At 51.8% G+C, this 15,447-nt stretch overlaps 3 protein-coding genes across 3 annotated transcripts; all 3 read left to right on the top strand.

Annotated features, from left to right (window-relative positions):
• Positions 1-799: 799 nt before the first annotated feature.
• POX_d04977 (uncharacterized protein) lies at positions 800-1,471 on the top strand (the record flags this gene model as incomplete). Its single annotated transcript, XM_050113831.1, has 1 exon — positions 800-1,471. The coding sequence occupies one exon, from the start codon at positions 800-802 to the stop codon at positions 1,469-1,471; it is 672 nt and encodes a 223-aa protein (XP_049968782.1).
• A 933-nt stretch (positions 1,472-2,404) lies between these two features.
• POX_d04978 (uncharacterized protein) lies at positions 2,405-3,529 on the top strand (the record flags this gene model as incomplete). The annotated part of the gene is made up of 1 exon (XM_050113832.1): positions 2,405-3,529. The coding sequence occupies one exon, from the start codon at positions 2,405-2,407 to the stop codon at positions 3,527-3,529; it is 1,125 nt and encodes a 374-aa protein (XP_049968783.1).
• A 5,997-nt stretch (positions 3,530-9,526) lies between these two features.
• Positions 9,527-14,278, top strand: POX_d04979 (uncharacterized protein; the record flags this gene model as incomplete). The annotated part of the gene is made up of 5 exons (XM_050113833.1): positions 9,527-9,551; positions 9,617-10,487; positions 10,541-10,940; positions 10,976-13,859; positions 13,932-14,278. The coding sequence occupies 5 exons, from the start codon at positions 9,527-9,529 to the stop codon at positions 14,276-14,278; spliced, it is 4,527 nt and encodes a 1,508-aa protein (XP_049968784.1).
• Positions 14,279-15,447: the final 1,169 nt, after the last annotated feature.

A 15,447-nucleotide genomic window follows, 5' to 3' on the forward strand; every position in this document is an offset into this window, starting at 1 on the left:
TTATCTGTGCAACAGTCATCAGATGAACAACTGCTCTTGAATTTACAGCAATTGTAATTTTTAACATTCACAAAGAAGTCAGACTCACCATCCCATAAGATCTCTGTCAGAGATTCTTCTGTCAGAGTTTCTGTTACTGATCATATGCAGCAGTGGAACCGACATACTACTGATACTGACCGTGTGAGTCTTTGTGCCTTCAAGTCCAGAGACAGCGCGCCTCACCAGACCTGATTACAACATGGTCAGAATCGCGCACGTTTCATGACAGATCTAGAGTATACGCTACCTTGCATCCATACTCGGCTGTTGTCTGGTGGTCGACACACAACACTTTGACCGAATTCATAGTTTAGGGATTTCTATCACCCAGAAGATCTTTCAGACTAGTATACTCTGCTTTCTAAGTCCTCAAACGAACTGAAGAGCATACTCAGGGGGAGCACCTGGTGGATAGAAGGTTAATGAAGAGAAAAAAAACCCCGGTGAATGAGCGATTGTCTTGTTTCGACACACGTTGAGTTTTTCATGTTGCAGTTTGTTAAACACATTTAGTACCGTCGTTACAGTTCTTCATCTCCCACATAGGCAATCGCTGCCTCACGATGTTCATTGGGAATCTCTCCAGCCTACCAGGATTCTTGATTGTCATCGTTGCGCGAAGGCCAGTGCTCGTCGTTCCGTGAAGAACGATATAAAATTCTCAGATTCCCAAACAGCACAACTTCTCTCACGCAACCCTTTACACACATCGTCACCTACAGCTATTCACCTGATTCCTGCCCCGTTAACCGTGACGATGCCAGATAAGAAGGCGACCTCTGGCCCAGCCAATCTGCAAGCTGCAGAGGCCCTGACCGAAGTTCATGACTCGCTCAAGGTGATTCAAGAAGACTATGACAAATTTCGATTTGGCTTTCCACACTCAATCCGTACCATGGGCGCTATCAACGATCGTGAACTGTCCGAAAGCATCCGCTTGCTTACTGGAGTGGCCCTGAAAGCATCCAACCTTCGCAAGAAGCTTGAAGCCAATGACCCAAAGAATGATTTCCTGTTTGCCCGTAGTAAGCTCTGGGATGTCGAGGGACAGTGTGGGATCATCGTCGATGGCCTTCAGCAGCAGGCCAGTGCTCACCACATGTGGCTGGAAACTATGAGAATCCAAACTTGGGACCAAATCTCGGCCGTCACCAACACGCTCCAGGATCCTTGGCTTGAACCTCTGCAGGAGCTGCAGAGAAAGAGTCTCCATGCAGTCAAGAAACAGCACGTGAATCCGAGACACCTCACCCTGGACTATGCTGCACTCGCGAGGACCGTCAAACCCTCTTCCGTGTCAAGATTCACCGAGCATCCCAAATCTCCCACACCTCCTTCCGCCTTCATGGAGAACGATTCTGACACAGAAGATGACCCTTTTTCAGCCCATTACCGGAAGGTGAACCGTGGCCCACCCAAAGACCTGTGAGCTCGCAGCCAGCATATCCAGGCTCTATCATCTTCAGCTGTTAAGCAGGGACCGAGAACATGAACACTCGCCATAGGAGGGAGGATGACATGGAAAACCAGGGGTGAGGGACTAGTCTTTACTCTTAACCCTATTCTTTTAAACTAGGGACAATATCCAAATAGCATGAGATGAATGGATTCAATAAGCCGGATGTTCCCCAAAAGTAAAATCGAGACGATTTTGTTATTACGTTGCGTATACTTAGAACCGCTCACAAGCATCGGTGACGGAATATGCGTGGGAATCTGGAAAGAGTGAAGAATGCAAAGAGGTTGACATGAACATCAGCGCCAAATCTGTCATTGAATGAACATTGTTGTGGGCACAGATGCCGTCATCCTCTTGAATCTGTGCTCACAGAGAGTGGCCACGACAGCCTGTGTTGTGTGAGAGCTTGGACACAAGCAATTAGTGCAAATGACCCTATTTGGTTCAATCATATGTTAGTCCTCTCTGGTATCAAACACCCATCAGGTGAGCTGATGCCTAGAGGTAGCTGTATGGCGCTTACTACATGTTTGCATAGTAGCAAACACAGACGAACCAATAAGTGCAGCAACAAGATTAGTAGCTTTCCCCATACTGTAGCTATCAAGTGGAGTACTAGAATCTTGTCTTAGTTTTCTGCGAAAGCTACATGCGGCTCTTCAGGCCGCGGTACTCGAGGGGGAAACGTTGAACACAGACTCGAGATCGCGGCCTGGAGCTCAAGTCGCCATAAAGATGGGCGAAATTCAGCTTCTTTGCAAGATGCTACTGTATCCAAACACATCCAGCTTTGAACTGCAGTCACTCATCGACCTCATCCTGCTAACCTCGTAACACTTCTCACGGCTCTTGCCCTCTTTCGCACGTCGATCTTACCTCGGTTCAAGTCAAATCGCACTCGCAATGAACCCCAGTCAAGCTCAAATCCCCACCATGTCCTTGAGTCTGCTCGAGAAGCTTGAAATGATCAAGGGCTGTGAGCTCACCGTTCGAGATGAGTTGCTTCCGGTCCAGAACCACATTCTCGCGTTGCTTCTTCAGACCGAGCAAGGCTTGAAGAAGTTATCTGAGCAGGGTCTCGCGTTGGCCGAAAGGACCATTGATATGTTTAACCAGTGCTCTGCGGCGAACAATCAAGAATCTGTCCGGGCACAGACTGGCCTGAATGCCGCTCTCGAGGCAGCTATCGAATTCCAGGTCGCTGCTGCTCAAAAAGCCGCCGATACACATGGGGCGATGGCGATGCAAACTCACTTCATGAATGACGCTCTGGAAAAGGTCCACAACGTCTTTTTTGACCGAGCCATGGAGTTGGATCTGCAATTTGTAGACGTCACTCTCGCAATCCAACAGGAACTCGCGAACCCACAGACGACCGGTCCTCTCGACCTGACAGCCGAGGAACTGCACGCAATAGACCAGTTCATCTTGCAGGATTTTAGTGACGAGATTGAGGCGCCGCCGCCAGGCACCGGCCCCGAAAATGCCATCACTATTAATGACAGTGACAGCCCTCTCGCGACCGGCTTGAACCCGGAGGATGCTGATGACACCTTTGGCGGCCCTCACCAGCCAGAACCCAGGGCTACCAACCCCATCAGCACCAGGAATGGCCCTCCCAAGAAGAGCTTGGGTGTGGACAATGCTGCTGACAGCTCTCCCAGCACCCAATGGCCAAAGCCCAAGAAAGCGAGCGGGCCTCCCACACCTCCACAAACGAATAGTGCCGGCAACCCATCCCCAGAAGAAAGGCCTTCCCGAGCAGCCGAATGGGAGGCCGCCGTCAATCCCTTCCTGTGCGCGGTAGCCCATTATGGCCAGCCAGAAGCTCTCAGTTGGATCGAAACCCTAACCGAGATGATTCGTTTTGACCGAGATGCCGCGGCTGCAGCTCCCCAGATAAGTTCGGCAGACAGCGGAATTGATGGGTCATCGCCGACCTTTGGCCAACGGTTTGAGCGGGAACTCATCCAGGAGATTGAAGAAACCTTGCGGCACTCCCAGCACCCTGGGCCAAATGGCAGTTAAGAGGGTGGTTGAATAGGTCCATCAGGGGTGGCCGTGGACTGGGGTACAGGAGAAGTTAGATACGTGAGCGGAGATAAATTCATTTTCGACATTTCGATCATATCCATGTCATTCAGTCTGCAGATGCAGAGGCTAAGCTGGGATCCATGGTAGATCGATTTTGGCTGGACGGTCCACTCAGATATAATGTAAGCACACTCAATTTCAACATCAGTCACATGAGGAAAAACAGATACCCACCGATATAATGCATCCGAGATGAAAATAGATAGGGAGGCACCTAAGATCTACATCCATCAAAGACATTTACTGAACAACTGATATCGAGTCTGCCCCTGCCCCGAGTGCGGCGCACTACATGTAGGATGTCAAGGTACAAGGGCCAACTCTTGAATACCAATCGTAAACGAGACACATGTGGAAACAGAGAGTCTTCGAGACATGAGCTGTGCATGTAGGTAGGTATCAAAGAAGGAAGGTCAATCCAGGTGTTGCAGGATAAGTGTGCTTCGAGATTTTGCAAGATGACAATCCCAAGCAGACCAATCTTGAAAGGCCCGAGACTGTACTTGATTTCAGCTGCCACAAATCAAGTATTTTTTCGGAATGATACTTGATACACACTGTGGTCGGCTTAGGTTATACCAACAATCACGTCAAAGTGACGGGTATGCAGTAGGTCTACGGGCCAGTTAGCTCTTGATATTAATCAAAGCGTAATTGGAAGAGACATTTGCATATGAAAATTCCAACATGCCAATCTCTGTGCTGACATGGGCTGAGTGAACAGAGGCGCTAGATATCATCGGAACAGGTTGAAAAACTTGTCCAAACACCGACGTTTCATTGAACAGTCGTTGAGCAGAAGCTGAGATGGAATTTGTCAACAGCTTCATAGCGACTGTATACTCCACCTGACAGTGCAAAAGGCTGTTTGAAATTCTTAGAACACACTCTGAAGGTCCAATCCCATTTTCTCGCGTATGCCTTTATGGTCTTCGAATTGGAAGGATCCCATAGAGACCTAGAATTCTCGGAACGGCGACTCCGCTTCGGATAGTCATCTAGCGATGAATTGGACCTAGAAAATGGGAGATGGCCATAATATAGACGTAAACGACTAGCCCAGCATTGGATTTCATGCGAGAAACCGACTAGAATCGATCGTATGCAACTCAGAGACACCCCAGTCGCCCCGGAGGATTCAAGATTCATAGGAGCGTCGCTTTCACAATTAGGAGTTGATCGCTGGAAACAAAGTTGGAGATCAAGTGGGCCTAGCAAGCGGCTGGCAACTTACATTTTTCTGATTGGCTGATTCAGTGCTCAAGGGTATGCGACTCTCAACAGCGATTGGTGGGAGTTTGCATTGAAGAATTTCCACGCCAAAGTCGCGAGAGGAAAGCTCTGGGGCTTAAACATCGGTTGATTCTTTGTTGGACAACGATTCTATGATCAATGATCTGGATTGCACTGTTCTCGCAAATTTGCGCTGCACTCCGCGTCGGATGAATCCTCAAGGGGATACTTGATTGCAAATCAAGGCGACTGAGATGCTACGATCGTGTTATCTGTCAAATGAAAAATGTCAATGACAGCGTCATCTCTTACTGCTGATTAGTCTAATTTTCTTTCCTGTTCAGGTCTCCTTCAACTTATTATCTACTTGGCATCTGTTTTTCCGCACTTTGTACCGAGAAGAACCGGAAGTCTGTGCAGGACCGTGCCAAGTCAAGCTCGAGACAACGTCTCGGGCGGGTAAGTGAAGCAAAAAAATGTTCTCTGAATTATGACATTCGCTCAATAGTTAACTCGTCGCCAACTCGGTCTTTCAGTATACTCTTTGACAAGACATGTCAATTATGGTAGCTACATGATTTGGAGGGCCGCACTTGCCTCTACTGGATGGCTGACCATTGGGCTTAGCTGTGACCAGCTACTTTTTTATCATCTCACCCTGCAAGACATGCCTGTCATGGACCCATGTCCTCACAAGGAAATGAATGATCTTTCACGGTCAAAATTTAGTGGATATGGATATCAATCTGACTCATGATATTTCCGTACGGCGAGAGATGGTAAAAAGCCAACGATCGTGTGCCGTACCGCTTGATTCCCGGAGCCTATTGCACGATAGTGCTCTTGTCAAATCTTGTGGTGGGATGGAGGCGAAAACAAAAACTACCGTGCTTACTTTTGCGAGGGCCCTTCCACGTCCACTGAGCCTACCATCCGGTTTCGCCTCTATGCGAGTATTTAACCACACCATATACTTTTTTTTCTGGATGCGTGCACACTTTCCGTCCGTATTTAGTTTGTGTTTACCATAGTAAGTATCTCACTTGATCCTCTCTCGATGCCAAGGTGCACATAGTGATGCCTTGGGTGAATGGAAGGGTTCTTGCGTTGAGATCCTCCTGGGCTACCTGAAATGTGATTGAGCGTAGGGGACATGACGTCTCTGCAGAAGTCATCTCGAGAAAAAGGCAGGATATATTATCACGAGATGTGTTTTGCCTAACATGAGAATCTCAAAGCCACTCGCTATGAGCATCTATAGGTTCATCGGAATATCGTTGACGGCATCATGAATTATGTGCACGACAAGGTACCCATGTTCTGTCGAGGGCTTGTTGATTTCCTTAAGTAAAACATGCAATACACACACTTGACAAAAATCTCGTTACGCAGCATGAAGCAACTCGTAAATAATCCATAGCTCGTGGCAAAAACTCCATAAGAATTCGAGTTACGCTGGACCAATAATCCCGTGTGGTAGGTTTGCCATCAACATTTTCAAGACCAACTGTTGCAAGATTGCTGGGCAGGACACCCTCGACCGAGATAGTGAAATGCCCGAATTGCATTCTCACAATCCACTTGGAATTGCAGCCCACAACTCCAAGCTTCTATGAACGATAGAAATATAGGTCAGTCAAGGTCCCGAACAGTGCATCTTTTGTGGGTTGTGCCTTGCGACTCACAATTAGGAGATTTAAGCCAATCTCCACGATTGCTCTTTGCAATAATTGATTACCGCAGCCTTTTGAGGCGGTCAATTGGGATAATGCGGCGAGCCGATATCGCGACTTGCAGCGGGTGAGTGCTGGGCAAGCATCGCTCAACCCAGAGAGTGCAATGTTCGAATTGCATTCTCACAATCCACTTGGAATTGCAGCCGCCAGCTCCAAGCCTATGCCAGACAATAATGATAAAACGTCAGCGTTTCACGAGGCGGTTTCTCTAGAGCTAAGGTCTATCACTCACGCTTGGGACTCTAGCCGGTTTTCCCAGCCGGCTTTCTTCTGCGTTGCCCCAGCCTTCACCAGGGGCGATATTCGGGGATACCAGAAAGACCCAGCTTCCCGGGAAGGTACATTATTCTTGGGCAACTTCGTGCCCTGTTGCAGAATATGGGTCGGCCTTTCGATTGATTCTCGTGATAGATAAGTATATGGTGGGATTCTCAACCTTCTTCATGGCAGTTTCTGCAGGTCCTTCCGCATCTTTTGTAAGTATGAAAGATGCTTCTGAGATGCTGAGTCTCAAGGTGAGCGTTATATCATCGCTCAGGAGATGTGCAAGGAAAGAGAGAAGAAGCTGTTGTTGATTAAACAGCTTGGACGCGTTCTACCCTCACGTGATGATCAAACAAGCATCTCGTGATGAGTATACAAACATTCTATGACATGGATCAAACAACCAGAATCCCGTGATGATACGATTAAATGCGAGTCAATACTGGAAAGTCCCGTGATGTTGCTAGCCTCAGGAATGATCATCACTTGAGTGGCAGCAAATTACTCCCTCGATAACCTTTGATGCATGCCAATGATCATCGGAAATCACATGCAGGATCCACCACTATTGCTCGGTCTAGCTTGATTGTATTTTCCCCTCAGCTGCCGTCGAGTCTTTCACATTTCAACCGACATATTGTGTCTGCGAACTAAGAGTGATCTCTTTCTCTCTCTCTTGACAACGAGGAGATCAACTTGGAGAGGAGTCCCTTGGCTTTTTTTGCTCTGTACCACGGCTCAGCACTCTGTGTATCCCGTTGGAGAATCCTGATTCTTGATGGTGCGTTCCTGGACCTCTGTGGTTCCAGCTCACTAAGGTCAATGCTGGACCTTTAGAGGGAAATCACCAGCAGAATATGTCATGAAGGATCTCTCGTATTCACAACACTCGCAAGAACTCCAGATCGTGACAACTTTTTTTTGATGATGCACCATTCTTGTTCTCGCAGGTGATCCGTGACAGGTGGAGAGAAACCACTCCTGCATTGCAGCATCTGATTGGCCACTGATTAGCTGCCCACGGCGGTCTACAGACGCTAGTGATTAGCGCCCTTTTCGTGGTGGGTCTAGTGGATTTGGTCTTTTTTGTTTACTTTCTTTCTTTTTCTCTGCGACTCCATCGCGAGCCAATTGTGGATGCTGTTGTCTATTGGTATTGACAATGATGATAGCGGTGATGGTGGTATAGCACAGGCTGATTGGCAAAGGTTGTGCGACCGGGCAGACAGCGAGTTGTACAATTCACACGGTGGTAGTCTCCCGAATGATCCCAGTTGCGTGACCCCCGCACCTGGTGGTGATGCGATAACAGTCACTACTGGCTGACTTGGTATCCGAACTGATGATCCTCTCCCGTCCCGATTGCTGGTCTTTGGTACTTGGATGGATGGCTTGCAAAAGGCACCATCTTCCAAGGTGCCAGACTCACTCTTATCCCAGATCTCAACGAAGAGGTGAGAAATATCTTCACGGTAATTCATGTCTGAAGACTCTCCAACACCGGCTCTTTTGAGGAGCAGCTATGCATCTGATCCTCGCATATGCTTAGTTTTTTCCTCCTTCAATGGGGACAAAACTCACTGCTTAGAACTACACTCTTCAGGACTCCCTTGCTCAATCGATCCTAACGGGTCATTGAGAGAATGATTATGGTTCTCTAAAAGGGAACTGCAAAAGAACCTCGGCGGACGAGCGGCCTCACCGCATGTTACGACACCGCCGTGTGGGCCCAATCGCTTCGTGGCGATTGGGCGTCTTGGAAACGGCTTCACTTTCAAGATCCTTTTCCACCTAATCAGTCGGGCCTAATGCACGACCGAGGAAGCAGAGAGCACAGAGCGAGGCGCGCCCGAGGACAACCCGAAATTCTCATATGACCCAGTCAACAACGAACCGCGACTGGCACTGAATTTCTGAAAAGCCATCGGGGGCTAGCACGAGCTGGTCACTGTGACAACTGGCTCCACTTATGACTCGTTTTTCTCTTTTGTCTAGGAGAGCTTCCGTGCTGGTTGTTTTCCCTGGATTACATTGGCCCGAAAGTCCAGTGCTCTGTTGTATGCAAAGGTGATTATGCTGGACATGGCGGATATGCAGATGGCGGTACGGTGGTACGATCACCATGTTCCAAAAGAGTCCAAAACACTGCAAAGAATTCAATACTGAACCCCACGAGACAGCGATGCTGACCATGAGATGTCCATTCGGACAAAGAAAGCCATCGTTGCTCCAATCTCTCTATTTTGAAAGGAGAGGTCTCGAGCCATTAGAAAATGAGAAAAATCAACCTTGTCCCAGTGTCATGCAGTAGCCGTCGGGTGTGAGCCAGCCCATCCCGTACCCGCGGAGTCTCATTGTTGTCCTCCCATGTGGTCCTAGCTCCTCTCCAATTTTCTCCTGGTTTTTTTTCCTGTCCCCCTCCCCCTCTTCCTCTCTTCAACCCTCTAATCAACGCTCTTGCAAATCCTCGTCCCTCAATATCAGGGCCCTCAATCTCATTTTCAGCCTCATCTTTGTCTTTCTGCCCTTGTCTGCATTCAAAAGCCCTTTGTATAGCTCATCCATTGGATCTTGCTCTGCTTTGCTGGTCAAATTGCGAATCTGTAATCTTTGTTCCCCTCAATATTTACTTCAACCCCTCTCTCTCCTGCTTTCCCCTCATTCTATTACGACCGTTACGACTTAACGACCTATAACTATGGCAACTGCGGCGACACAGAGTGGTGAGTCTGGATTCGGGGAAAAATTCTTTCTCGTGGTGGGGGAACCCAACTAACAAACTAAATAGTCTCGGAGGAGCATCTCCCCAAGGAGCCTCTTTCGGTGGAGTCCGTTCAATCAGCGACCCCCGTTATCGTGGATGAAAAGTCTGCCGACATCGAGACCACCGAGACCTCAGACACAACTGCCCAGGACTCGGCCCAGCCTGAGGTGCCCTTGACCGCTGCACAGAAGAAGAAGGCCAAGAAAAACAAGAAGAAGCAGCAAAAGAAGCAGGAGAGCATGGATGCCACTGCCGCCAGCACTTCTGCTGAGACTGCTGAAACAACCGAAGCCAAGGAAGACGCCGTTGACGGGGAAGCAGCCCCGGCTACAGATGATGACACCGAGATCAAGCCGGCGGTTGATGAAGTCAATTCCTCCGAGCCCACAGAAACACCAGCGACCAAGGATGAGGCTCAAGCGACAACCGATGAGAAGGAGGACGTTTTCGCACCTACCGCAACATCCACTGAGGGGGACCTCTCTCATCAGACAAACGGCGACGAGCCGGCGGAAGTGCAGGTGACTCCCGAGGCTCCCATTGAGATTCCCACTGAAGACGACGTCGCCGCAGACCCAACAAAGGACACTTCCGATCCAGAGCCTGCCACCGAGTCGATTGTCATCGATTCCAAAGAAGCCCCCGCTGAGCCTTCCGAAAGCCCCGAGCCTGTTCAGAACCAGACGGAGGAAGCCGTTGCCGCTGAATCAATCACAAAGAATGTCGACGAGGAGTCTTTTGCCACCGAGCCTGCCACAATGGAGGGGTCTGCATCTGACGCGGCCACCCTTGAGCCTGCTCAGGAGGAGAAAGTGGAGGAGCCAAAGGCTGAAGAGTCAATGGCTCCTGATGTTAGCGCCGAGGAGCCGTCCTCTGCTGAGCAACATACGACTGAGTCGACTGAGAAGACCGCCAAGGAGGAGACTCTCGAGACAACAAAGGCTCAAGAACCCGCCTCGAGGCTGTCGAAGAAGCATTGAAAACTTCCATCGGTGAAGAGAAGGTGGAGGAGCCCTCAGGCACCGAGCCGGGTGTTGAGCAACCTGCGGTCGCCGAGGAGACCCAAAATCAACACCAGGCCAAGGAGCCAGTCACTGTCACTTCGGCTATCGAGGTTGCTGTCCCTCAAGAAAGTTCTACTGAGGAGCCGGTGAGCGAGACCGCTGTTGAAGCTTCCACTCCAGCATCGTTTGATGACGCCGAGAAGACCAAAGAAGAGGTTCCCGCGGAACCTGTGACGAAATCGATTCCTGAAGCGGCAGGCGAGAAGGTCACCGAAGCCGAACCCATTTCCTATGCTGCCGTTGTGGCTGAGGAGACCCCGGCTCAAGAGACAGAATCCTCTATTGTCGATGCCCTCAATCTGAACAAGCAGTGACCGAGGCCGAGCCTGTTGCCGAGCCCGCTGTTGAGACTGTCGCTGAGGAGAAGGCTGCCGAGACTGTTGTTGAGCCCGCTGTTGAGACTGTCGCTGAGCCTGTTGCCGAGCCCGTCGAGGAGAAGACTGCCGAGACTGTCGCTGAGCCCGCCGCTGAGGCTGTTGCTGAGCCTGCCGCTGAGGAGAAGGCCGCTGAGCCCGCCGCTGAGACTGTCGCTGAGGAGAAGGCTGCCGAGACTGTTGCTGAGCCCGTCGAGGCTAAGGCCGCTGAGTCTGTTGCTGAGGCTGTCGCTGAGCCGGTCGAGGAGAAGACTGCCGAGACTGTTGCTGAGCCCGTCGAGGAGAAGGCTGCCGAGACTGTTGCTGAGCCTGTCGAGGAGAAGGCTGCCGAGACTGTTGCTGAGCCCGCCGCTGAGCCCATTGCTGAGCCCGTTGCTGAGCCCGTTGCTGAGCCCGTTGCTGAGCCCGTTGCTGAGCCCGTTGCTGAGCCCGTTGCTGAGCCCGTCGAGGTTAAGGCTGCCGAGACTGTTGCTGAGCCTGTCGCTGAGGAGAAGGCTGCTGAGCCTGTTGCCGAGCCCGTCGAGGAGAAGGCTGCCGAGACTGTCGCTGAGCCTGTCGAGGCTAAGGCCGCTGAGTCTGTTGCTGAGGCTGTCGCTGAGCCGGTCGAGGAGAAGACTGCCGAGACTGTCGCTGAGCCTGTCGCTGAGGAGAAGGCTGCTGAGCCCGTTGCTGAGCCCGTTGCTGAGCCCGTCGAGGTTAAGGCTGCCGAGACTGTTGCTGAGCCTGTCGAGGAGAAGACTGCCGAGACTGTTGCTGAGCCTGTCGCTGAGGAGAAGGCTGCTGAGCCTGTTGCTAAGACTGTCGCTGAGGAGAAGGCTGCCGAGACTGTCGCTGAGCCTGTCGAGGAGAAGACTGCCGAGACTGTTGCTGAGCCCGTCGAGGAGAAGGCTGCCGAGACTGTTGCTGAGCCCGCCGAGGAGAAGGCCGCTGAGCCCGTTGCTAAGACTGTCGCTGAGGAGAAGGCTGCCGAGACTGTCGCTGAGCCTGTCGCTGAGGAGAAGGCTGCTGAGACCGTTGCTAAGACTGTCGCTGAGGAGAAGGCTGCCGAGACTGTCGCTGAGCCTGTCGAGGAGAAGACTGCCGAGACTGTTGCTGAGCCCGTCGAGGAGAAGGCTGCCGAGACTGTTGCTGAGCCCGCCGAGGAGAAGGCCGCTGAGCCCGCCGCTAAGGCTGTCGCTGAGCCGGTCGAGGAGAAGACTGCCGAGACTGTCGCTGAGCCTGTCGCTGAGGAGAAGGCTGCTGAGACCGTTGCTGAGCCCGCCGAGGAGAAGGCCGCTAAGCCCGCCGCTAAGGCTGTCGCTGAGCCGGTCGAGGAGAAGACTGCCGAGACTGTCGCTGAGCCCGCCGCTGAGCCCATTGCTGAGCCCGTTGCTGAGCCCGTTGCTGAGCCCGTTGCTGAGCCCGTTGCTGAGCCCGTCGAGGTTAAGGCTGCCGAGACTGTTGCTGAGCCTGTCGCTGAGGAGAAGGCTGCTGAGCCTGTTGCTGAGCCCGCCGAGGAGAAGGCCGCTGAGCCCGTTGCTAAGACTGTCGCTGAGGAGAAGGCTGCCGAGACTGTCGCTGAGCCTGTCGAGGAGAAGACTGCCGAGACTGTTGCTGAGCCCGTCGAGGAGAAGGCTGCCGAGACTGTTGCTGAGCCTGTCGAGGAGAAGGCTGCCGAGACTGTTGCTGAGCCCGCCGAGGAGAAGGCCGCTGAGCCCGCCGCTGAGCTTGTTGCCGAGCCCGTCGAGGAGAAGGCTGCCGAGACTGTTGCTGAGCCTGTCGAGGAGAAGGCTGCCGAGACTGTTGCTGAGCCCGCCGAGGAGAAGGCCGCTGAGCCCGCCGCTGAGCTTGTTGCCGAGCCCGTCGAGGAGAAGGCTGCCGAGACTGTTGCTGAGCCCGCCGCTGAGGCTGTTGCTGAGCCTGCCGCTGAGGAGAAGGCCGCTGAGCCCGCCGCTGAGCCTGTCGCTGAAGAGAAGGCTACTGAGCCCGTTGCCGAGCCCGCCGCTGAGCCAGAGCAGTCTATCGAAGCTGTCGCCCAGCCTGTCGAAGAAAACACTGCCGAGACTGTTGCTGAGCCAGAACAGTCTATCGAAGCTATCGCCGAGCCTGTCGAGGAGAAGGCTGCTGAGACTCTTCCCGAGCCTGTCGCCGAGAAGGCTGTCGAGCCTGTCGAAGAGGAGTCTGTCGAGGAGAAGACTGCCGAGACTGTCGCTGAGCCCGCCGAGGAGAAGGCCGCTGAGCCCGCCGAGGAGAAGGCCGCTGAGCCCGCCGCTGAGCCTGTTGCCGAGCCCGTCGCCGAGCTTGTCGCCGAGGAGAAGGCGGCTGAGCCAGAGCAATCTATTGAGGCTGTTGCTGAGCCCGTCGAGGAGAAGGCTGCTGAGCCTATTCCCGAGCCCGCCGCTGAGACTGTCGCTGAGGAGAAGACTGCTATTTCTGCCCCTGAGCTAGAGCGATCTGTCGAGTCTGTTGCTGAGCCCGTTGCCGGCACTGTTGCTGAGGCCGCCGCTGATGTGCAGACTGCCGAGTTTTCTGGTGAGGGTGTTGAGGCGAATGCCGCAGAGCCTGCCGATGATGCCCACTCAGACGAGCAAGAAGCTGAGCATGACCCTGTGACTGCTAGTGACGGCTCTGGAAAATCTCTAGGTGACGGCATCCTTCAGCCTGAAATAATTGGTGCTGGAGCTGCTGCCGCGGCCGTGGCTGCCGCTGCTGCTGGTGTCTCATCCGCACTGCACAGCAAGCCAGAGACCAAGCCCGAGACTATCACTGCTGCCGATTCGTCTTCTGCCCAGATGCTCGACAAGAGCCACCTGGACGGGGCTCCTGCCGTGCACCAACAATCCGAGTCCTGTAAGCATCCATTTTCTTTCACTTTGCACTGCCATTCCTTGCGTTTATGGGACACTGATCTTACTTTCATAGCCCCCGCCGTTGATCGTGAAGCCCCGACGCAGAAACTTGATCAGTCACCTCCGAATAATTCAGCCACTGTTGCCACCAAGCCAAACACCACAATCGAAGCGCCTGAAAATGCTGAGCCTGCTCCCGAATCCAGCTCGAACGCTCGTGATCAACTCAACCCCGACAGTACCGGCAATGCCAATGAGGAAGAAGCTCGCCCTACGAGCCAAAATCGGTCAGTGGCAGCTGTTTCTCTAAATAGTCCGTCGGACAATTGGCTTAAGGCGTTCCTACGAACCGTCTTCGTGGGTTTCTTTGGCACCATCTTCTCCCCTTTCCGCCGTCGCAGCGGCAAGGCTGGTCAATAGATTCGTGCTTGTATGACCGAGCAAATCGTGTCATCGGGCTCGCTTTCTTGGCTTGTGTGTCTGAAGGCTTTCCCCTCTGATACCTCCATGAAAATATGTCCTCGACCAGACACATTTTACTAATTTTGTTTTGATCAGGGCCCTGTTCTGGATTACCATTGCTGCGGTACCTATCTTTGCACTCATCTTCTTTCAATGATCGTGCCATTTGATCGGCATGCCCCACCTGGTCCTTGTCGATGTTGATCTCAGAACTATGCGATCCTGTTGGACTGATAGATGATGGAACGCTTGAGTGTTTGATCTTCTCTCCACTATTGATTCCCCTGTATTGTTTACGATTTTCCTTATTGTTGGTTCTAAACATGTGTTGTTCGAGATTCAGTTCCCTCGATTGAAACTGCTCCCTGCGCATGTGATTTCTTTTTAGTTTTAAGATAATGAATTTCCTATGTCTTCTTCACCACGTTTGTCCAAATAGGTGCTTGACTGATAGAAGTGTGTACCCTCGAAAGACTCCATCACATTATACCTCATTGCACCTGTCTTGTTGAAAGTAACGGACTGCGGTTTCCAAAAAAAGTGTTCCGGTTAATCTAACTTGTTTCACAAGGACCATTTAGAGTGTGCTCTTCCCCTTCTGGACTCCCTGCATTTGTGTTTGCATCTTCGCGTCCGCTCCCAAACTTATCCCATTTTCTATCATCACTGATCTGATGCGTCCTTTTTTCCACTTCCAAAAACTAATCTACGTCTCAAACTTCACTGAGCCTTTTCCAACCTATGCTTATTTCTTCGCACGTCTGGAGGAATGATGTCCAGCATGACCAACAAACGAGTCGACACGCCTAGGTCCAACCACCTACTCAAGCCTGACGTCTCAACTCGCTTTGAGAATCAACAACCTACCCGCATACGGGGCAGTACAGCTAGCTCCCGACATAAGCCGGCTGCAGTTACGATAGGCAGACCAAATCCAGGCTTGGTTCGTGGTAATGCATTCACAGAGATGAAAGCACATCGCGTCGACACCAGCAAGTTGCCTCGAAAAATCACAGGTACGCACAATCTCGTGTTGAGACGTCGGCCACATGTCTCATTTCATTTTCTGGACACACAAAGACTCGAAAACACAAAGCTTGCTTATCTTCTCAATGATGCTGCGGTCA

This window comes from Penicillium oxalicum, chromosome IV (genome assembly GCF_001723175.1).
Source record: "Penicillium oxalicum strain HP7-1 chromosome IV, whole genome shotgun sequence".
In the NCBI taxonomy this organism is placed as follows: Eukaryota; Fungi; Ascomycota; class Eurotiomycetes; order Eurotiales; family Aspergillaceae; genus Penicillium; species Penicillium oxalicum.